This window comes from Rhineura floridana, chromosome 1 (assembly GCF_030035675.1).
Source record: "Rhineura floridana isolate rRhiFlo1 chromosome 1, rRhiFlo1.hap2, whole genome shotgun sequence".
Lineage (NCBI taxonomy): Eukaryota > Metazoa > Chordata > Lepidosauria > Squamata > Rhineuridae > Rhineura > Rhineura floridana.
Genome location: NC_084480.1, coordinates 85,725,609 through 85,748,115, shown reverse-complemented (window position 1 = coordinate 85,748,115; position 22,507 = coordinate 85,725,609). Strand labels below are relative to the sequence as shown.

The following is a 22,507-nucleotide window of genomic DNA, read 5'->3' as shown; positions in this document are numbered from 1 at the left end:
CAAGAATCCTGTTTTCCCCAATGTGAATTGCAAGCTGAAGCCGAAGCTGCCATCCTATACCCACTTACCTGGGAATAAGCTCCATTAAAAGCACAGAGTTTTACTTCATAACTTTATTTCTAGAAAGGCTAGAGACTTTTTAAAAAAATGAAAGCTCAGAATCTGTCCCCTGCCTGGAGGCACCCATGGGTGCCAGATTGGTGACCTCAGAACCATAGTTATAAGCAATTAACTGAACAATCCTACCCCGTATATACCTGTCGTGTCCAGGTTGAGGCTCAGGAACCAGACCAGTTGGTGAAAGCAAATCAGTTTTTACTAAAGTGATATCCAGACAAAGACTACGTCATCTTTAACTACTAAACATAACCTGCGACAGAGAAGAGAGTTGACAGAACAAGGAACCACTACTCTCCCTGTCCCTTAAGAAGGGGGCAAACAAGCGCGAATTCTCTCACTCCGCCTCAAAGTGCCCTCATCCACACCCCGCCTCTTCCCCTTCTTTTGCTTCCTCTTTTTCTGTCTCCTTGTATGTGGTGAAGGGGGTGCCACCGCCCCCTCCCCTCCTGAGAAATCTGACTCAATCCTGCATCCTGACACCATCCCTTCCTCCATGCTGTGCTCCCCCCCAACTTGTCGGCTTAGGACAATGAGGGAACCATTGATGAAAGTCTCTTATTAAGTCCAGAGCATGGACATCGCTCTTATTTTCCCACGATCTGTCAGCTGGTCCATAACCCTTCCAGTGAATCAAATACTGTAGTTTATTACGCTTTCTCCTTGAGTCCAGAATCTCTGCCACTTCAAACTCAGTTTGCTCATCCACTATTAACGGCGCCCCTGGAGATTCCACCGGTCTTAACTCACTGGGAGGGGCGGCTTTCGTTAACAAGGAGCGATGAAACACAGGATGTATTTTAAAAGTATCTGGCAACTTCAAACGATAAGCCACTGGGTTGATTTGCGCCTCTATTTCGAAGGGTCCCACTCTCTTATCCTGCAGCTTCCTGCATTTGCCCAGCATCTGGAAGAAGCGGGTAGACAACCATACCTTGTCTGCTACCTGAAGGGGGGTCCCCTCCCGTTGATGTTGATCAGCAACTCGTTTATACTCCACTTTGGCCTCGTCTAATTGTTGTTTCAGTATCTGCTGCACTGCCTGAAGCTCCTGCAGAAATTTCCCTGCGGCCGGTACAGGCGTACTCCCTGTACTGCTGGGGAAAGCCTTGGGATGAAATCCATAGTTAGCGAAGAAAGGTGTTTGTCCAGTACTGGTATGCAAGGAGTTATTATAAGCAAATTCTGCAAAATGCAAATAGGAAACCCAATCAGTCTGTTGGTAAGACACATAACAGCGCAAATACCTTTCTAAAACAGCATTAAGTCTCTCCGTCTGCCCGTCCGTCTGGGGGTGATGAGCTGAAGAAAGTTTTAGCTCCGTTTGCAGCTGATTCCACACAGCTCTCCAAAATTTAGCTGTGAACTGAGTTCCCCAATCCGAGACTAGGCTATTGGGCAATCCATGCAATTGGTAGATTTCCTTTATAAACAATTTTGCTGTTTCTCTAGCTTGTAAGGCTCCTGAGCAAGGAAGGAAATGAGCCATCTTGGTCAATGAATCCACTATGACCAATATAGCTGTCATTCCTTGTGACTTCAGTAGATCAGTTATAAAATCCATGGATAGGTCCTTCCAAGGTTCACTCGGCGTTGGTAAAGGTTCCAACAACCCTACAGGCTTTCCCGTGTCTGTTTTCGCCCACATACAGACAGAGCATGATTTTACATAGTTTTCAATGTCTTGGCGCATTTGGGGCCACCAAAAATCCTTAGCTACATTTTGAATGGTCTTAAAAATGCCAAAGTGTCCAGCCGTGATAGAGTCATGACACTGACGTAAAATTCTGAGTCTTAGGTCCCCCTTTGGCACATATCTGGTGGCTTTAAACCAAAACAGTCGATCCTTCCAATGGAAACTTACTTCTGAATCCGGATCCTGTTCCATTTCCTGAATGTATCATTGCATGCATGGATCCCTCTGCTGTGCCTTCTTGAGCTCCTCTTCCCATGAAGGCTGGCATAATCTCAACATCAGTTTTTCCGGCGGGACAATGTACTGGGGAGGGCTGCAAACTTCATCTCCTTTATATTGCGGTTGTCTGGATAGAGCATCTGCTCTCTGATTTTTTGCATGGGGATGGTAAGTAATCCTGAAGTTAAACCTGGCGAAAAACTGCGACCAACGTATCTGTCTCTGGTTCAGCTTCCAAGCTGTCTGCAGACTTTCCAAGTTCTTATGATCAGAACGCACTTCTATCTGATGCTGGGCTCCCTCTAAGTACTGTCTCCAATTCTCAAATGAGTCTTTGATGGCTAACAACTCTTTTTCCCACACTGTATAATTTCTTTCAGCATCTTTTAGTTTTCTGGAGAAATATGCACAAGGGTACAATTCCTTCCCATCCATGTCTGGTTGCAAAAGGACCCCCCCATGGCTACGTCTGAAGCATCCGCTTCCACGACGAAAGGGCGGGTAGGGTCAGCAAAACGCAAAATAGGCTCAGATGCGAATTTCCTTTTCAGTTCCCCGAAAGCTCTCGCTGCGTTCTCTGTCCATTGGAACGTTCCTTTTCCCCTTAAACAGTCCGTAAGGGGAGCTGTTAGCTTGGAAAAGCCTGGGATAAATTTTCTGTAGTAATTGGCAAATCGCAGAAAACATTGTACGTCCTTCTTGGTGGTTGGCTGGCCCCAATCCAATACACAACTCACTTTTCCTGGGTCCATCTCCACTCCTCCTGCCGAGATTCGGTATCCAAGGAAGCCCAAAGATAACAAGTCAAACCCACATTTCTCTAACTTGGCATACAAGTGGTACTCTCTCAGTCTTTTCAACACAGTTTTCACGTGTTGATCATGTTCTTCCTGGCTCTTTGAAAACACCAGAATATCATCCAGATAACAAATCACGTACTGATCCAAGAGGTCTCTAAACACTTTGTTCATAAACTTCTGAAACATGCCAGTGGCCCCACATAGCCCGAAAGGCATCACCAGGTATTCAAATTGACCATAGGAGGTGTTGAACCCGGTCTTCCATTCATCCCCCTCTTTCATTCGAATCAGATTATACACCTCTCTTAAGTCCAATTTCGTGAAGATTGTTGCAGAACGCAGTCGATCTAACAACTCTGGAATCAGGGGCAATGGATAACTGTTAGGGATGGTAATTTGATTTAAGGCGTGGTAATCATTACAGGGTCTGAGTTCACCTCCTTTCTTCTTTACGAACAGCAAGGGGGCCCCTGCGGGGGATTGTGAGGGATGGATAAATCCTCGCTTCAGGTTTTTGTCCAAAAACTCTCTCAGAGCTGCTCTCTCTGGCTCTGTAAGGGAGTAAATTCTTCCAGCTGGAATGCTTGCTCCTGGCACTAGATCAATAGCACAGTCATAAGGGCAATGAGGGAGCAAGGACTGTGCTTCCTTTTCATTAAACACATCCTCAAAATCCACATATTTCGAGGGAAGTAGCACTTCCTTGACCTCTTGCACAGCTCCTGCCAGGGCTTTTATGGTTATCTCTGGCTGACAGTTCTTGTGACAGTACTGAGAAGTGAACCATACAACCGCATCCTTCCAAGCTATTTTTCGGTCATGCTTTGCTAGCCAGGGCATTCCCAGAATCACATCAAAGTTCGAGAGATCTGACACATACAAGGAAATGAGCTCTTCGTGCCCAGGAATTTCTAGCTTCAATTCCTCTGTGGCTCGAGTCACTCCACCCAACTTCAATGGTCTGCCATCAATAGTTTCAACTGACAAGGGGGTTTCCAATTTCCATTGGGAGATTTGGTGACGTTTTGCCAACTTTGCATCAATGAAATTGGTAGAGGCTCCACTGTCAATCAGTGCTGTAGAGTTGAACATTACTCCTGTGGAAGTTGTAATCCGAATAGGTAGCACCAGTACCCCTTTTGAAGGGGGCTGTGCTACCGGAGGCCCTTTGTACACAGTGGCCCCCAGCCCTCCGGCCTGCATGAGACCTGGGTACTTTAGTTTCCCGACGGCCCTGTTTTATCTCCTTTAAGTCCGCATTCCCTAGTGACGTGGCCCAGCTTTCAACAGTAAAAACAGAGATGTTCCGGATGACGCCTTTCTTTTTCCTCCTCCGATAGCTTCGGACAAGCCCCTCCCGATCCTTCTCCCGTATTACCTGACACCCCGGGAGTTGGAGGGATTTTACTGCAAGAGGCTGAAGCTGAGTATCTTTGTACATCCTGTTTCCTCTCCAGGCGCCTTCCTTCCAACCGGTGATCGATTTGCAGGCACAGCCGAATCAGCCCAGGCAGATCAGTTGGGGGTGTAGTTCTGGCCAGATCATCCAAGATCTCTGCATTCAGTCCACTTCGGTACATAAACATCAGGGCTAAGTCATTATAACCAGTTTCCTGGGCCAGAATTTTAAAGGCATTGGTATACTCTGAAACAGTTCCTTTCCCTTGTTTCAAAGCGCTCAATTGCCTCGCCACAGTCTCCGCTCTTTGGGGGTCCTGAAACATCTCGGTCATGGCTTGTATAAATCCTCTATATCTTCCTAGGATGGCATCCTTTCTGACCAGATAGGGAGTGACCCACTTGGCAGCTTCCCCTTCCAATAGACTGATCACGAAGGCCACTTTGGCCACATCACTAGGAAATTCTGCATTCCTAATGTCCAGGTACATTTCACATTGAGCCACTAAGGTGGAGAGTTGGTCACTCTGTCCCGCATACTTAGGCGGCAATCCAATCGGAATCTTAACCACAGCGGCTGAAGGGGCTGTCCGCATTTGGGCTATCGTGGATTTCAAAGTTTGGTTGTCAGTTTTCAATGCCCTCACCGATGCCAACAAGGTTTGGACATCTGCCTGCAGATATGCAACATTAGTTCTCAGCTGTCACACTTCCTCCGCCTCAGAAGTGGGCTTTGTCCCCCCTGCTGCTCCCTGTTCCATCTTGTCCCGTTCAAGTGGCAGGAGCGTCGAGGGTTGGGTAGGTGGTTCTGTCAAACTGTCGTGTCCAGGTTGAGGCTCAGGAACCAGACCAGTTGGTGAAAGCAAATCAGTTTTTATTAAAGTGATATCCAGACAAAGACTACATCATCTCATGAACTTTAACTACTAAACATAACCTGCGACACAGAAGAGAGTTGACAGAACAAGGAACCACTACTCCCCCTGTCCCTTAAGAAGGGGGCAAACGAGCGCAAATTCTCTCACTCCACCTCAAAGTGCCCTCATCCACACCCCACCTCTCCCCCTTCTTTTGCTTCCTCTTTTTCTGTCTCCTTGTACGTGGTGAAGGGGGTGCCACCGCCCCCTCCCCTCCTGAGAAATCTGACTCAGGTATGGGGGAAAGCGGGGGGGCAATGCTTAAACCATCTGGCTGTTTCTCCTTGCTTTTTCCTGGATCAGGAGGGGGTTGGATTCCTCCTTGCCCTCCCTCCTTCTCCAACTCCACCAAGCTCGGAGGGGGAGGAGGCGTGGGAAGCTCACGGTAAGAATCTATGTCTGTTGGACATTCAAGGTCCTTGCTCCCAGACAGTTCTATCTCTGAGATTCCCTCCCCCTCTTCTGCTTCTCCTTCACATGACTCTGTCCAAATGACCCCCTCCCTCTCCTCATCGTCTGAAACTTCAGGGCCCCAATCCTGCATCCTGACAATACCTAACACTGGACCCAGAGATGTGCTGCCAGTATGGCAGTGCAACAGCTGCCAAATCCTGTATGTGCTTTGCCTGGGATGGAGGAGAAAATACACATCTAGAGAATATGAAAATGGACTAGGGGTGGCATATTTATTTATTTATTTATTTATTTTATTTTATTTATATACCGCCCTAAGCCCGAAGGCTCTCTGGGCGGTGTACATAAAAGGTAAAAGCAGGCACAATATATAAATACAATAAATATAATAACTCAAAAAAAAAAAAACACAAACAATACGAGAACCAAACAACATCCAGAATACAACATAGTAATAAAATACTGTAAAAATACACTTTAAAATGCCTGGGAGTATAAAAAGGTTTTCACCTGGCACCGAAAAGATAGCAGCGTCGGCGCCAGGCGCACCTCATCGGGGAGACCATTCCACAGTTCGGGAGCCACAACCGAAAAGGCCCTATTTCTAGTCAACATCCTCCGAGCTTCTTGATGGGATGGTACTCGGAGGAGGGCCTTAGATGTTGAGTGCAGTGTACGGGTAGTTTCATATTGGGAGAGGCGCTCCACCAGGTATTGCGGTCCCATGCCGTGTAAGGCTTTATAGGTCAAAACCAGCACTTTGAATTTAGCCCGGAAACAAATAGGAAGCCAGTGCAGATGGGTCAAAACAGGTGTTATATGAGCGGACCTTCTTGTCCGCGTCAACAATTTGGCCGCTGCATTCTGGACTAACTGTAGTTTCCAAACTATCTTCAAGGGCAGCCCAACGTAGAGTGCATTGCAGTAGTCCAATCTAGAAGTTACCAGAGCATGAACGACTGAGGCGAGGTCGTCACTGTCCAGATAGGGACGTAGCTGGGCATACATGAGTCTTAACATAATGTGAGCAGAGGATTGCCCTGTCAGAAAAGTATTTGATGTTTTCATATATATTCACTGCCATTGCTTTTTATAGCTGCATTTCTGCTCTTGGATTTTAAAGATACAGGTACACACAGCATCTCTTAAGTTGGAATCACAAGGAGTATCGAGGCTTGCTACCAGGGAAGTGCGGCACTAAGCAGAAGTACCTCCAGCCTACTGTGCTATGATACTCATTTTGAGCCTAACTCAACTTTTCCAGATAGCTATCTACATTTAAACCACCTGGGATTTTCATACTGGGATTTTCATACTGTCTCATATCTGCTTACATAATTACTGTTTATCTAGAAGATTTGTATGTCACCTTTTCAAGGTTCAAGGCATCTCTCATAACACACATTAAAATAAAAGTTTAAATGGTTAAGAAGAGATGCTTTCTAAGAATGGTTATCTAACCTAATGGAATGTTCAAAGCCAGCACTGGAGAAGTGAGATCTTGAACGAATGGAAACCATTTTGTAAAGCTTCTGTGAGCAGCTTGTCATTTTGGTGATATGCCTGTATGGAGCTTGTTTTCCCAGAGGGAAGCTTAGCAGAGAGTCACCATTGATTGCCAAGCTGGATTTCAGACTGACAAGGTGAAGTAGCTTCATTTAAACCACAGCTTATAATTCCCTGGACAATAAGTGATATGCCAAGCAGATATTGTGCTATTCAGCATCGTTGCTCAGTTACCTGTGTTTGTGGTCTTAGCTCATGAGGCTTAATATGCACCTGTAAATTTGGTATACTACTACATTGGCATACAGTGGAAGTGTGTGTAATAGTAATATAAATATATGTGTATAGACAGTATGAAAATGAATGATTAAAACTGAATTTATAAAACAATGACCAATATGTTTACATATGGACTAACATACTAGCGGAATGAAAACATTGTTGCCATTGTGTGGTATGGAGAGAGAGGACATGGCCATTGACCCTGCCCCATCCATTGTGTCTGTGTCAGACCTGTTCTCACTAGATAGGTCAGTGAGATCTTACTCAGGAAAGCCAGAGACTTCCTAGCAACCACACCAATGTGGGCAATACCAAGACAGTATCCAGGGCCAGTCCAAACTCAGAGTCCATAATAAAGGGGTCAGGCAAGATGCAAGGTCACAACAGTCCATGGGCAAAGCAGGACAAGTTGAGAGGCAGGGTCAGGTCTGGAGTCAACAGCATATCAGCAAACAGGGCTGGTGCATAAATTAGTCCAGCAGTTCTCCCAGCCTACCACTGTTTTTTTTTTTTGAGCTGGAGCTGCTGGAACCACACCCCCAGCCTCAGCTGATTCCTATCAACCACCTTCATCCAGACCTTTACTCATGAGGAAAACTTTACTCCTGGGGAGACTTTGCCTGCAGTCAGGTAGTTCTCTGCGTAAGCCATGTCTCCAGCTGTCATTTGAGGCAACACCTCTCTCTTGGGCTTGGGACCTATTCAGCCTTGATGTCAGAGGCTGAACTCATTCTAGGTACTGATGGCCCTTCCTCAGTGTCATCACAGGATCCTGGTTCCTGACTCCTCTCACCCAGATGGAACCTGACCCACAGCTGGGTCTAAGGCTGGAGCTGAGAAAGACTCCCCTGGCTGGGACCTGACAGTGGCGCAAAAGGGCCTGTCGTACTGCCGTCCATGTTGATGCTAAAGGTCTGAAGGAGAGAGTCTGCAGCATGCATGTAGGCTCCCAACATGATTTAGAACCCTGCAAGGGCCAGGCTGTTGGTGATGCTCCAGTAGGCACCATCATAAAGTTCCTGGCCCATGTGATTACAATTGTGTGGATCATAACACCCGAAGAGGACCTTACTGAAATACTATTACTGAAATACTATTATTCTCTGATCCTAAATATTTGTACTCAATGAGGATTGCTCCTTAGTCAGTAAATTTTGGATCATAGCCTAAGTTTTGTAACATTGCATTGGTATAACTTTTGATGTATCCAGGCTTAGGATCTGGCTGTTGATTTAAAACAAACAAATATATATATGTGCATTTTGTGATAGATATTTTGTCATTCTCCATGTCTGGAGCTGAACAGTTTTTAGAGACAAAGAATATATAGTAACCACATGTTAAAAGTAGGTTACCTACTCTCATTGGAGCATAAGATTTGCTAAGTGAGCTGTAATTTATAACATGTGTTCCATCAGTGCCTTTTGCTATCATTGTTCCCATAGCAACAGTGGGACAAATATTGTGAAACTCCCAACATGACACTTGTCTACACATAAGGAAAATATGAGGAACTTCATTTTTGTTTATGTTAATTTGATGTTTAATTTAATTAGGTGTAAGAAAAAAGTGTTGTCAACCTATGCATGGAATGGTTAGCAATGTACCAGTGGTTTTCCTGTGTACCATGGCAATACATCATTTTATCAACCTTTCATCAATTGCTTTGAAATGCCATTTGGGATATGTGTCTAAGGAAGGATTGTAGATCCAGGTACATGTTGACCTGTAGGCTTGATAAATTGGTGACATGTATTGGCTGTCATCGTCATGTGTTGGGCTTGTGAAATCCTGCAGTCTTGTCCTTTATGCCACAGAATTACAGTATAGACTTGGAAGGAATTTAAAAAATGATATGCAGACGATACCATACTACTAGCAGAAATCAGTAATGATTTGAAACAAATGCTGATGAAAGTTAAAGAGGAAAGCACAAAAGCAGGACTACAGCTGAACATCCAGAAGACTAAAGTAATGACAACAGAAGATTTATGTAACTTTAAAGTTGACAACGAGGACATTGAACTTGTCAAGGATTATCAATACCTTTGCACTGTCATTAACCAAAATGGAAACAATAGTCAAGAAATCAGAAGAAGGCTAGGACTGGGGAGGGCGGCTGTGAGAGAACCAGAAAAGGTCCTCAAATGCAAAGATGTATCACTGAACACCAAACTCAGGATAATTCAAACCATGGTGTTCCCGATCTCTATGTATGGATGTGAAAGTTGAACAGTGAAAAAAGCGGCTAAGAGAAAAATCAACTAATTTGAAATGTGGTGTTGGAGGAGAGCTTTGCACATACTATGGACTGCGAAAAAGACCAATAATTGGGTGTTAGAACAAATTAAACCAGAACTATCACTAGAAGCTAAAATGATGAAACTTAGGTTATCATATTTTGGACACATCATGAGAAGACCTGATTCACTAGAAAAGACCATAATGCTTGGAAAAACAGAAGGGAGCAGAATAAGAGGAAGGCCAAACAAGAGATGGATTGATTCCATAAAGGAAGCCACAGACCTGAACTTACAAGATCTGAACAGGGTGGTTTGTGAGAGATGCTCTTCAAGGTCACTGATTCATAGGGTCGCCATAAGTCATAATCAACTTGAAGGCACATAACAACAATAAATCCTAGTGTAATAGCAGGCATTCCCTAGAAAGTTGTCCCTTGAAGTGAAGTTGATCCATAGCAGTCCATGATATTGATACTTTTGTTAAATCGAAGAAAATCTAGTAATTGTCTTAATAGACAAACTACTTGATCTCCATGCACGCTGCTCTGAACTTACCAAAGGAGGAACAGTGTATAAATATTAAAAATCTTGACAGCATTGCCTAGTAGAGTCTTTCACTAAACAATGTTGAGTAAATAAAGGATTTACTTACTCCACTCTAGCCTGGCAGGGCTTTACAGAGTGATGGAACCACCGCCACTGCCTGGTGGCAAGGGCAGAAAGAGAGGCAAGCAGATCATATTGGGCCTGATGCCATTACGTGATAGCAATGGAGCCAGCTTGGGAACCAAAAGAACTCAAGCCCACTCAGCCCTGCCCTGGAAAGCCCTGTTTGGTGCTTTCTGCTGGCTGCCACCCAGTGGGGATCCTGTCAGTAGAACTTTGCCTGGCTGCATGTTCAGTGGGCATGAGGAGGAGCTCTGTTACCCTGTAGGCAGTGGCCGGCAGGAGGCCAGCAGGAAGCTGGCAGGGCAAGCAGAGGGACATATTTGCCTAATCCACACACACCTGGTGCAAAGGGGGTTTGAATTGCTCTTTAACCAGTGAAATAATTCTGGGAGCAGGGGAGGTATGAGCAGAGTTATAGCCTATACAAAATGAAGTAACTACTGATTTCTGCTGAAAGTCCAGAAGTGAGGGGCTGAGTTTTCAGTCAAATTTTATGTGTCCACTTTGTTCTTCTGTGTGAAAGAAACTGTCCTGACATGAACATAGAACATTTAGTAGTGGAACAATGGTTATTCAGACTGATGCAACACAGCCATGAGGCAGATATATAATGAACTTCCAAAACAGCTCAAAGGCCTTGTGATAACATCCCATCTTCACTCACAGTTGTAATAGGAAATGCCAAACTATACAAACATCTAACAGGAATACTTTGTTACTCTGAGTAGAATCTCAGAGTATAGCAAGATCCAGATGGAAACCTGCAACAGCACCGAGCATCTGCTCTTATACTCAGGAAACCCTGTGAAACCAACTTGTTTTAATCCCTCCTTTAGTTACCCAGGTAAAGAGATGCATTCTCTTATTTGATATATTTGTGAAGATATGTTTACTTAAATACTAGGATCAGGGCTATATTGAAAATGTTCAATAACATAGCCTGTCCGGACTTCCGGTTGGTTGTTGATGGCAGCAGACGCACGTTCTTCGACTCCCCTTGATCAAACATTAACAATAGTTCCTTCGTGGCCGCATTTTTGTTTTGTCTATTTTATTTTAGCTAATTTTATTTCGCCTACTTCACCCCCAGAGGAGGAGGAGGACTGTCATCTTTCTTGCCAGTGCTTGGGATTATCTCTCCACCTGCGTCTCTGACTCAGTGGCCTTGATGTCCCAGCCTGAGAGTGCTTACTGATAAGGTCTACGGACCGTAAGTCTGAAGCTTATCTCTCCCCTTGACTGGACGGCTACCAATCATCTTTAAAACAGACTGCTTACCTCTTGCAGGAAAGATTAATTAACATCCAAAATGGTCCTGACGAGGAAGGCCAGGAAAGAACAGGGAGTTTCCTCACCGTTTGCGAGCCTGCCCTGTATAGGCAGAACACTTAAAGGGAAAGGGGGGTCAGCTCCAGCTTCTTCGCCTCATCTCCACCTAACGTCAGATGAGCTTTTAGAGACAGAAGGGGGCCAACTAAAAATAACACACTTTTTTCCCCAATTGCCTACGAAAGCAGGCATAGGAGGCCCCCGTACAGACCCCCCCCTCTGAATGGTCTTTCTCCATCAAAGATAATATACAGTGGAATATGGGGGAATCCCTGGCCTTAAGCCTGGCAGCTGAGATAGCACAGGCAGAGGTCCATGCAGTCGCAGAGTCAATGCAATCACCGGTGGGTTTTTTTAAAAATCCCCTCAGTGGACAAGCTACAGACTGTTATGAAGGCACAGCCGGAGGCCAGCCCACCTACTGTACTCCCCAAGGTCTCTCCTTTAGCTACACGGCATTCTGCCGCTGACCTCATGCCGCAGGACCCTCAGCTGGATAAGGGCGAGGATATAACTAATCAGCCCAGTACTCCTCTGGAGTCTCATAGCCCACCAACACAACTCGCCCCCCATGCTGAAGTGCCATTATTGTCGGGCTGGCTGCTTACAATGGCAACTGAGCTGGAACGTGTAAAAAACTTCCTGTCTGAAAGCAATCATTTACTAACAACGCTAGTCAAACTCCAGCAGAAGCCTGCCGACCCACCATATCCAGCTGTGATGACTCAGATGCCGAAGCCAATTGCTCCATCTTTTGCTATAGAGATCAAGCCGGCCATCCCAAGAGCTAGACCTCGCTGTGGGACGAAGAAAAGATCTGACAATAAAAAGAAGAGTAAAAATCTCAAAAACCAGAAGCCAACTGGCTGTAAAAAAAAATGAACTTAAAAAAATTATTCGATCTTCTGAACAAGGACGCTGCAGGGGGCAAGGAGAAAAGGGAGTTATGATCCCCCCAGAACTTGGGGGGGAGTTGCCTCCCGCCGCAGAGGGAGCCAACCCCCAATTACCGCCCGGCTGCTCTATCCCTGATACCGGCACCTGCTTATACTGAAAGCACCCTGGATCTTTACGCCCTCAAGCAAGATCCGTGGCAGGAGGTCCTATGGAAGGATACTGTTAACCAGAATTCAGGGGAAGGCAGTAACAATCCAAGGTGGAACCTAATCCTGAATCACTGCAAATTAGTTCTTGTTAATTACCCCAAACCCAAGGGGATAGTGGCGCAAAATCTTCGCAAGCTCCATCTAGTGAAGACTCTAAAGGATATTCTCCTGCTACAGTTCACTTTTCAGGACATTGACTCAGTGGAGTATTTGTACCACAATGGCATCAAAGCACGGGCAGTGGTCACTTTTTCTTCATCTTTACCAGCGACTCAAATTCTGGCTGCAAAAGGAAAACTGGCAAACCTGGGCATAACACCTGTGAGGCTTTTTGAAAACAGGGCCAAGCCGGAGGCCCTACTTCCTAATGCTCTTCCCCGTTCTAACGGTGTCGTGCCCGGGTTAGGACTCAAGAACAGAATCACTTGATGAAAGCAAATCAGTTTTTATTAGAGTAATTTCCAGACATCGGCTTCTTCGCCTCATGAACTCTTAACATGAACCAAAACCCGTGGCATGGAAGAGAGTTGATAGAACAAAGTTTCAAGCATTCCCCATCCCTTATCAAGGGGGTTTTCGGGCCCAGATCCTCTCACTCCGCCTCAAACTGCCCACATCTACGCCCCTTCCCGCCTCTTTGGCGCAATTTTAACTGCCTTCGTGTGCGGGGTGATGCGGGGGCGGCTGCCTCCTCCCCTTCTGATTCGGAAAGGATGGTGGGAAGTGTGGGGGGGTTGGCCTGACACCTCAGGTGATTTCTCTCTACCCTTCTCTGCAGCCGAACGACCTTGGTCCTCCTCCTCCCTCTCTGTCTGTAACTGCAGCACATTCCTAGGGGGGGAGTGCGTGAGAACCGAGTCTGTTGTCTGTTCAAGATTTCCCCCCTCTATCTGGGAAGCTTCCCCCTCCCCTTCAGAATCCTCAGCCCAGCTGCCCCCCTCTCCTAGCTCATTCTCAGAAACATCAGAACTCCAACCATACGTCCTGACAAACGGCCATCCAAGGTCAAACCAAGGCTGGCTTATTGATTTGGACGTACCGGTGGAGCGCTCTCAAAGCAGTAAACTATCACCCCATAAAGAGAAGGTGACTCCCTCATCCCCCAACAGACCCTATCCTGATGATGGGCCTAATGATCTCTTTGATGCGGAGGAGCAGGCACTTTTAAACTCCTTTGAAGCCCTCGCTCCAAGAGATCGCGATGAAATTTTGCGCAGATTGGCCCAGTTAACTGGGCGGCTGTCAAAGATCCACAGCCACTGCTTGGAATCTCAACCAAGGAAGCAAGGTGTCAAGGGAGAGCAAGCGGTGATAGCATTTAAGGAGAGAGACGCGTCCTCACCACACGAGAATCCAAGGGATGACACTACACAACTGAGGCACCGTGTTTTGCCCATAACAAAGTCCTTGTATGACCATGGGGCAACCGTGGGTATGTGCTGTAACATCCCCCTTAGCTTGCCATCTAACATGAGCCCACTAGCTGTACCCTATCCGGTTCCTCCAGTTAGCTCAACAGCTTCTATAGGACCCTCCTCTACCTTTACACCGTTGGTGGTAGAGGCAAAGATCCACAGCACGCCGAGCCTGTCTGTGGTCCAGGAGGTGATTGAGGTGGCAGGAAACAGCACCACCCTCGGCCGAGCACAACCCCTATCGAGAGATAACCGTTCTACCCTGCCCCAAATTTCTACGTATCCAGCAAACGGATGCATCTGCTTCTCAGAAGAACTGGATACCATTAGTGCTGACTTGACAACTTTTGTTCCTGTCTTGGAACATTATGGGCTGGAACAACAACCCCCCCGATGCAGACCTGGATTCTTTTCTTCACGACTTCATGATAGTATGTTTACAAGAGACATGGCTGACCCAAGGCAATCCTTTGTGTATCCACGGTTTTAGAACCTTCTCCTCCCCAGCTACCAGGACTAACACCAAAGGCCGTGGCAGCGGGGGCCTCAGTATTTCTGTCTCTGTTGACCTTCCAGTCGAGATTTACCCAATTGAGCTAACAGGTGCCCAATACCTCATGGCAGTGAGACTAGAGGGGCCCTGTACTGGGTCACTTATTATTGTTAACGTCTATCTCCCACCGAATCTAGCTAAGTCTATGAGCCCCGGTAATGTTTGGGACCTTCTTGCCGACGCTTTATCACAGTTAGAACAACAATTCCCCCATGCCAACCTGATCCTGTGTGGCGACTTTAACGCCAGACTGGGGGGCGCCAGGTCGGAGCCCAGGGCCTCTACAAATCATGGCCCCAGTCCCCACCCAGCATGGAGTGACAGTCTCCCTTGATCTAATAACCAATAAGCAAGGCTATAGGCTATTAGACCTTTCACTCTTGTACAATCTTGAATGTCTGCATGGCTCCCCCGTAGATGCATCCAAAGGGGCGTATACACACTTAACCAGTAGGGGTGCTAGTGTTATGGATTATATCTTTATAGACAAGGCGCTTTACCCGCAAGTCTCAATTTTTGATTTGATAAACAGGGCTGACAGTGATCATTTCCCCCTTTTAATGCTTTTAAAGCTCCAGCACCCCATTCCCTCTGTTGCTCACACGAGTTTAGAGGGAACGCTAGTATCAGAACGGAGAGTCCGTTGGTCCACTTCTGTGCAGTCCTCCATCTCTAGCCTTTTGACTTCTAATCTCCCTCTCTCCATTAATAGTGCTTTGGCAGACCTGGCACTAGATGCACTGGAGCTGTACCAGTCTATCGCATCCTTTTTCAGACCCATGCTGACCCAGAGTAGACAAGCTGTGGCTCTGTGGTGTTCAAGACCCACTTGGTTTGATCTCGAATGCAAAAGCTTTAGGAAACAGCTTGCAAATTATGCATGACGTGCGATTAGAGACCCTGATAACTTTGCGTGAGCTCATCTAGTGGCACTGCGCACTTCTTATAAGCTTTTGCTAAAAAAGAAAAAAGCACAGTACGCTAGATCTCAATGGCAGCAACTAGCACAGGCGGCCATAGGGAAAAACGAGCGCTTGTTCTGGGAAATAGTGGCCAGGGGGATGCAAACGTCAAGACCCCTCAGTCCTAATTTGATCTCGGCTGATCTTTGGCATGCCCATTTTACCAAACTTTATGCACCCCCAAATGAAGCCACTATAATTCCCTGCTGCTCTTTGGAGCCCTTTTTACCCGCCTGGCCTCCAGTAACTGTAGAGCAGGTTAAAATACTTATATCCACTCTGCGGGATGGCAAGGCACCTGGGGAAGATATGCTGCCTCCCAAACTTTTTAAAAACTTCCCTGCTTGGTGGGCCCCCATTCTAGCCCGGCTGTTCACACAACTGAACAACACTGGCATTTTCCCAGAGGGCTGGAAACAGAGTGTCATTGTCCCTATATACAAGAAAAGGAACAGGCAGGACCCGAATAACTACCGCCCTATCAGTCTCCTTGACATCGCCGCCAAACGATATGCTAAATTTCTCCTAGTGAAATTGGAAGAGTGGGAGACAGCCAATAATGTCATCTTTCCTGAACAAGCGGGTTTCCGCAAAGGACAAAGCATGATTGACCATTGCCTAACTCTTTACACTATTGCAAGGCAATGTGTGCTAGGCCCCACGAAACACCTCTACGCTGCATTTATAGATTTGGCGGCGGCATTTGATTCCATCGACAGATCAATGCTGTGGTCTAAGTTAGCTAGCACAACCATTGACAAATGACTTCTATTCTTTATCAGGGAATTGTACACAGATAATAAAGCAAGAGTGAGGGTGGGTTACTCGGGTTCGCTTTCAGATCCCATCGCCTCAAATAGGGGAGTAAAACAGAGATGCTTGTTAGCCCCTTTACTTCTTAATTTTTATCTTAATGATATAGTCACTGAGCTGACGGGGCCAGAATTTCTCCCCCCAGCAGTTGGGAACAGGAAGGTTTCGGTCCTCCTGTACGCAGATGACATGATCCTGCTTTCTATTACATGCATGGGGTTAAAGAGACTACTTTCGAAATGCAGTGCCTTTTGCTTAAAGGAAAAATTACAGATAAACCATGCCAAAACTAAAGTCATGGTTTTCGGTAAAAGGCACAGAAATTTTCCTTGGTCTATGGATGGCCAACGAATCAATCAATGCCGCTCCTTTAAATACCTAGGCATAATTTTCCAGGATAATCTTGCATGGAAAAAACATTGACCACACCAAAGTTACTGCTCTTAGAACATGCGGTGCCATCCTGAGCTTTTACAGGTCCACAGGTGGTAATCTCATCCCCCCAGCACTGAAAATTTATAACAGCAAAGTTTTACCGCAGATCTTGTATGGCGCCCCGGTTTGGGGCCTGGAGGGTCACCTTCTATGCAATCTTGAGGTGGTCCAGAACAGCTTTTTAAAAAAACGTTTGCGTTTGCCCATAGGCACGCCAGCAGCATTGTTGCGAGCTGAGACGGGTACTTCTCCTGTGTGCTCATATCCATTGCGCATTGCTCAGTTTTTGGGAGTCAATCCAAAACTCTCAGTCTAAGCTCATTTTGTATTATGCGTCGAGAGGGCCTCCAGAGACAAATTCTGGGGTGGAAAAATCCTTGGTATATACCATTTGTACCACATTTCACCTCCGGCCTCTGGTATCCATGATAGAACAAGGCTGAAAGAGGCATTTTTTTCCCACTGTCACTGGTTAGATAGGCTAGCAATCAATAACTCCAAACCCTTTAGATGGTTTGGGGCTATAAAAAAGGACCACCGAAGGGCAAACTATCTGGCCCATTCCATATCACCAACGCTTAGACAAGCTTTCACGGCACTCCGGTTCCAGTCAATGCCGAACGCTGTACTGGAGGGCCGTTATAACCAGACCCCATGGAGCCAGCGATTTTGCATTTGTGGGACCAAGGCAGTTGAGGACCTCCCGCATTACTTATTAGAATGCCCCCTTTATGCACATCCGAGGTCCAGAATTCTGGGTGAATTTCTAATACGGGGGAGGTCTGTGCAGGATATCATCATCTTCCTTTTAGCAGACAAAGATTCTGCGGTTACACACAGGGTCGCTCTCTTTGCCTGTGCTGCACATAAGATCCGTGCGGCACAGCTGGCTCAATTGTCGAGTAATTCATAGGGGATAAGTTTTGCCCTGTACACCTCTTGAAATTTACCAAAGAATGTTTTAACTGTAGTTTTATATAATGATCAGCGATTCTGTATGTTGCAATGGCCTACGGCTAGGCAATAAAACTGACTGACTGACATAGCCTGTCCTTGTATGACTCATTTTCCAAATGAACTTTGTAACAGTTCTCTGAGTCCTCTCTGACTTGCTGATATCCTCAACAAGTCTAAAGTATTTCATCCAGGGCTTTTCCTGTGTTGGCATCAGCATCATTATCTGTGTCTTGGCTACAATGTTGTATTGTTGTGGCCTGCATTGCAAGAGGTTTGGATATTAAGCAGTTGAATGCAAAAATTAAATGTAATATGCAGGCTCATAATTTTTTCCACTGCAGTAGCACGATGTTCAGGGGCAAACTATGACTTTGTTATATTGTAACTCTGTGTAATGAAGTCTTAACAGTCCTTTCTTCATTACAAGGCAACCTTGGGAGGGAGCAATTTGTGTTGGAGAATGGACAACAAGGTCTGCCAGTTGTTTTCCCCTGGAACTACTCCAACTGATGCCTTTAACTTTAACTTTAACTTTATCCAACTGATGGATAAGAAATTGGTTAAGAAGCAGAAAGCAGAGAGTAGGAATCAACGGACAGTTCTCCCGATGGAGGGCTGTAGAAAGTGGAGTCCCTCAAGGATCGGTATTGGGACCTGTACTTTTCAACTTGTTCATTAATGACCTAGAATTAGGAGTGAGCAGTGAAGTGGCCAAGTTTGCTGATGACACTAAATTGTTCAGGGTTGTTAAAACAAAAAGGGATTGCGAAGAGCTCCAAAAAGACCTCTCCAAACTGAGTGAATGGGCAGAAAAATGGCAAATGCAATTCAACATAAACAAGTGTAAAATTATGCATATTGGAGCCAAAAATCTTAATTTCACATATACGCTCATGGGGTCTGAACTGGCAGTGACCGACCAGGAGAGAGACCTCGGGGTTGTAGTGGACAGCACGATGAAAATGTCGACCCAGTGTGCGGCAGCTGTGAAAAAGGCAAATTCCATGCTAGCGATAATTAGGAAAGGTGTTGAAAATAAAACAGCCGATATCATAATGCCATTGTATAAATCTATGGTGCGGCCGCATTTGGAATACTGTGTACAGTTCTGGTCGCCTCATCTCAAAAAGGATATTATAGAGTTGGAAAAGGTTCAGAAGAGGGCAACCAGAATGATCAAGGGGATGGAGCGACTCCCTTATGAGGAAAGGTTGCAGCATTTGGGGCTTTTTAGTTTAGAGAAAAGGCGGGTCAGAGGAGACATGATAGAAGTGTATAAAATTATGCATGGCATTGAGAAAGTGGATAGAGAAAAGTTCTTCTCCCTCTCTCATAATACTAGAACTCGTGGACATTCAAAGAAGCTGAATGTTGGAAGATTCAGGACAGACAAAAGGAAGTACTTCTTTACTCAGTGCATAGTTAAACTATGGAATTTGCTCCCACAAGATGCAGTAATGGCCACCAGCTTGGACGGCTTTAAAAGAAGATTAGACAAATTCATGGAGGACAGGGCTATCAATGGCTACTAGCCATGATGGCTGTGCTCTGCCACCCTAGTCAGAGGCAGCATGCTTCTGAAAACCAGTTGCCGGAAGCCTCAGGAGGGGACAGTGTTCTTGCACTCGGGTCCTGCTTGCGGGCTTCCCCCAGGCACCTGGTTGGCCACTGTGAGAACAGGATGCTGGACTAGATGGGCCACTGGCCTGATCCAGCAGGCTCTTCTTATGTTCTTATGTTAACATCCTGGTGTCCCAGAGCCACATTTTTGAAATACTCACAAGTCCAGAATACTGGTGACATAAAAGGTGTGTGTATGACAGGGAGTTTGAGTTAGCTAGTTTTTCCCTAGTGGAGAAGTTAAGCACTCCTTCCCTCCTGTCCATTCTCTGATGCAAATTGTCCCGTTTAGGGTATTTTGCAATGGAGAAATACTGTCAGAGCTTTATGTGCTTACAGATTAAGATAAAGGGTAGTATTCATCCAATACATCCTCTCAGAGCAAAGTTTCCACTTGCGACCTCTCCAAATCTGCTCCAGAGGGTTGGGAGAACCCCTAGAACAGATTTAGTAGGTGCTTGAGGGAGGAGGAGTAAGTCCCATTGTGCAAGTGGAAATCCTTGCGCTAGTGGGATCATAATGTTGGATACAACCCATCGTTTATCTTTAATAGACTGCTGAAATACTGTTTGTTTCCTATGTTATTCTAGACAATTTTTTTTTGCAGAAGAGAAACCATGCTCAAACAAGCACTCTGAAATTTTGCTCAATCTGTATGATACCTGCATAGTCATTCATGCATAGATACTGCATTATAGATATCTTAACTAATCGCTTCTCTTAATTGAAAATATAGGCAAGGTACACTAAGAGTTCAAGGAATTTAAATATATAATGGGATATAAGGCATTTGTTCATTTTTTATTAAAAAATAAAGTCATAGCATGCCATGGTATTTCAGCACAAAACTGGATTATTATGGCACAATATTTCATATGGAACAGATTGCTGCATCAGATATGTGAAGTAGACTAAAAAGTTGCTCTGTTTATAGGCATTAAAATGTTTCCTCTTAATTTCCAGATTATAGAACAGGCCCTTGTTTCACTCAGGTCAGCAACCAGATGTGTCAAGGCCAGCTGACTGGCATTGTTTGCACAAAGACTCTTTGTTGTGCAACCATTGGACGTGCATGGGGCCATCCTTGTGAGATGTGTCCCGCTCAGCCTCAGCCATGCCGTCGTGGTTTCATCCCCAACATCCGCACTGGTGCATGTCAAGGTAAGCCATTTGTGTTAAATTAGTGGCTGTAGTTTAAATGTTTTCTTACTGAAGAATAGCTCTGAACAATTGATTGAAGCCAGATGACTCTTTCCTCCTTTTGTGTATTGTTTGTTATATATGTTCAAAATGTGAAACATTTCTGCAAGTGTCAAAGTATTTATTAGGCTGCATTGACATAATAATGAAACCAATGCCCTTGGGAAAGAATGAACTAGACCCATATACTATGAATAAAGCATGAGCATTTGCTCATTAAGGTATAGTTCCACCTAGTGCTTTTTCTCTTTCTTGGGGTATCCATTGTACCCACCATGTCTATTCAGTGTCTATATTTCCCCTTGGTGGGGAGGGGTACCATCGTGGACCTGGCCTCCTGGCAGAAGTTTCACTGCCACATACCAGGACAGTGATGGGACAGGGCAGCAGCAAGTTCAGAGTGGTTTGGGTACACCAGCGGATCCAAACTGGCACTTCGACTGGTGTGCCAAAACTGGCCCAACCTTGTTGCAGCCCTACCCCACCCCATCCCAGTAAGTGGCAGTGACACCGGGTTCTTGGTGAAGCTCCTCTCCACAGGCCACTCCTGCCCCTGTATATAATCATTTCCTTTGTTGTTTTTGAACAAACTACATTGTGGTAAAATTGGTGAGTCAGTGGTTCTCATAGTGACACATGGGGCTCCCTAGAGAGGTGTGAACATTTGCTAGGGAAACAAAGCTTCTGTCTGACTTTTCCTGTTATGTGTCTTGATATGGTTGAGAAGCAGAGGGCAGATGTAGCTACATGTACCTCCAAATCCTATTCAGTGCAGTCCATGGGGCTATTTGCACTATCCCTTGTGGAGCAGTTAGTGTCCTCTTTTCTTTTCTTTTTGCATGATTAATTGTTATATGTATTTTCCCACTTAAGGGAAACTGTCATCCTTTTTCCTTTTCATTGGCTTGTCCTTGGGGCTAAGACAAAGATGTGTGAATGCTTCCAGATAAACAATTTGTATTTAATTTGTTTTTTTAATAATTGGGAGGAAAAACTATATGTTACACTGCAGCCATGTGTACAAAAAGCCTTGTTAGCACATTGTCCAGTGCAAAGCATTTTTGGGAAGGGACAATTTGGGCTAAAAGAAGGGAGAGAAAGGAAGGGAATGCTTAACCCTTGCCAGTTGCTTCTTCCTATGAACCCTCCCCTGCCCATTGCTTGTACCTGACCAGTATAATTTTTTCTTTTTATTTAGAAATTTCTATAGTACTTTTCACAAAAATATTTCACTGGGAAGTTTACAAAAAATAAGGTCATCAGTGGGTTTAAGGGTTGAGCTGAGCAAATGGGACCACTGTTGCTTCTGTGGATGTAAGGGAGTAAGGTCAGAGGTAACCGAAATGCAGATAGAAAAACAAAAGACAGTGATGATTTCCTAAATGCAATACCATATCAACCGCAACAAGATTCCTATGAGTCAGACAGAAAACTCAGCATCCCACAACCAGTCAGGGTTCCTAACCAAAACTAAAAAAAATCCTGGCAGCCAGTTAGCCAAGTTCACAGACATCCACATGCAGCATAATCTCACCCGGGGGCTATATTTAGTGCAGAATGCTGCAGCATGATTGCGAACATGAGTGAGATCCCATCAGCATAAAACACCTCTGCTCTGAAGTCTGTATGGGTTGCCGATTTGCTACCAGACCAAGTTCAAGGCGTGCTTTCCATGTTACGGGTGCCACATAGTACTTGTTCTGCTCTTGTAAGAAATGGATCCTTTAGTGTGGCAGTACCTATGCTTTGGAACTCCCTGCCTATTTACATTAGACAGGTGCCTTCATTGTAGTTATTTTGGCACCTGCTAAAAACATTTTTGTTTAAGCAAGTGAGCTTCATGGCTATGTGGGGAT

At 45.3% G+C, this 22,507-nt stretch overlaps 1 protein-coding gene across 1 annotated transcript in view; it reads left to right on the top strand.

Moving 5' to 3' along the window:
* FBN2 (fibrillin 2) overlaps positions 1-22,507 on the top strand; it is a 419,303-nt gene that overhangs the window by 32,191 nt on the left and 364,605 nt on the right. The window contains exon 6 of the mRNA XM_061625313.1: positions 20,415-20,612. Coding sequence (XP_061481297.1) covers positions 20,415-20,612 — 198 coding nt within the window. The remainder of the gene's footprint in view (positions 1-20,414; positions 20,613-22,507) is intronic.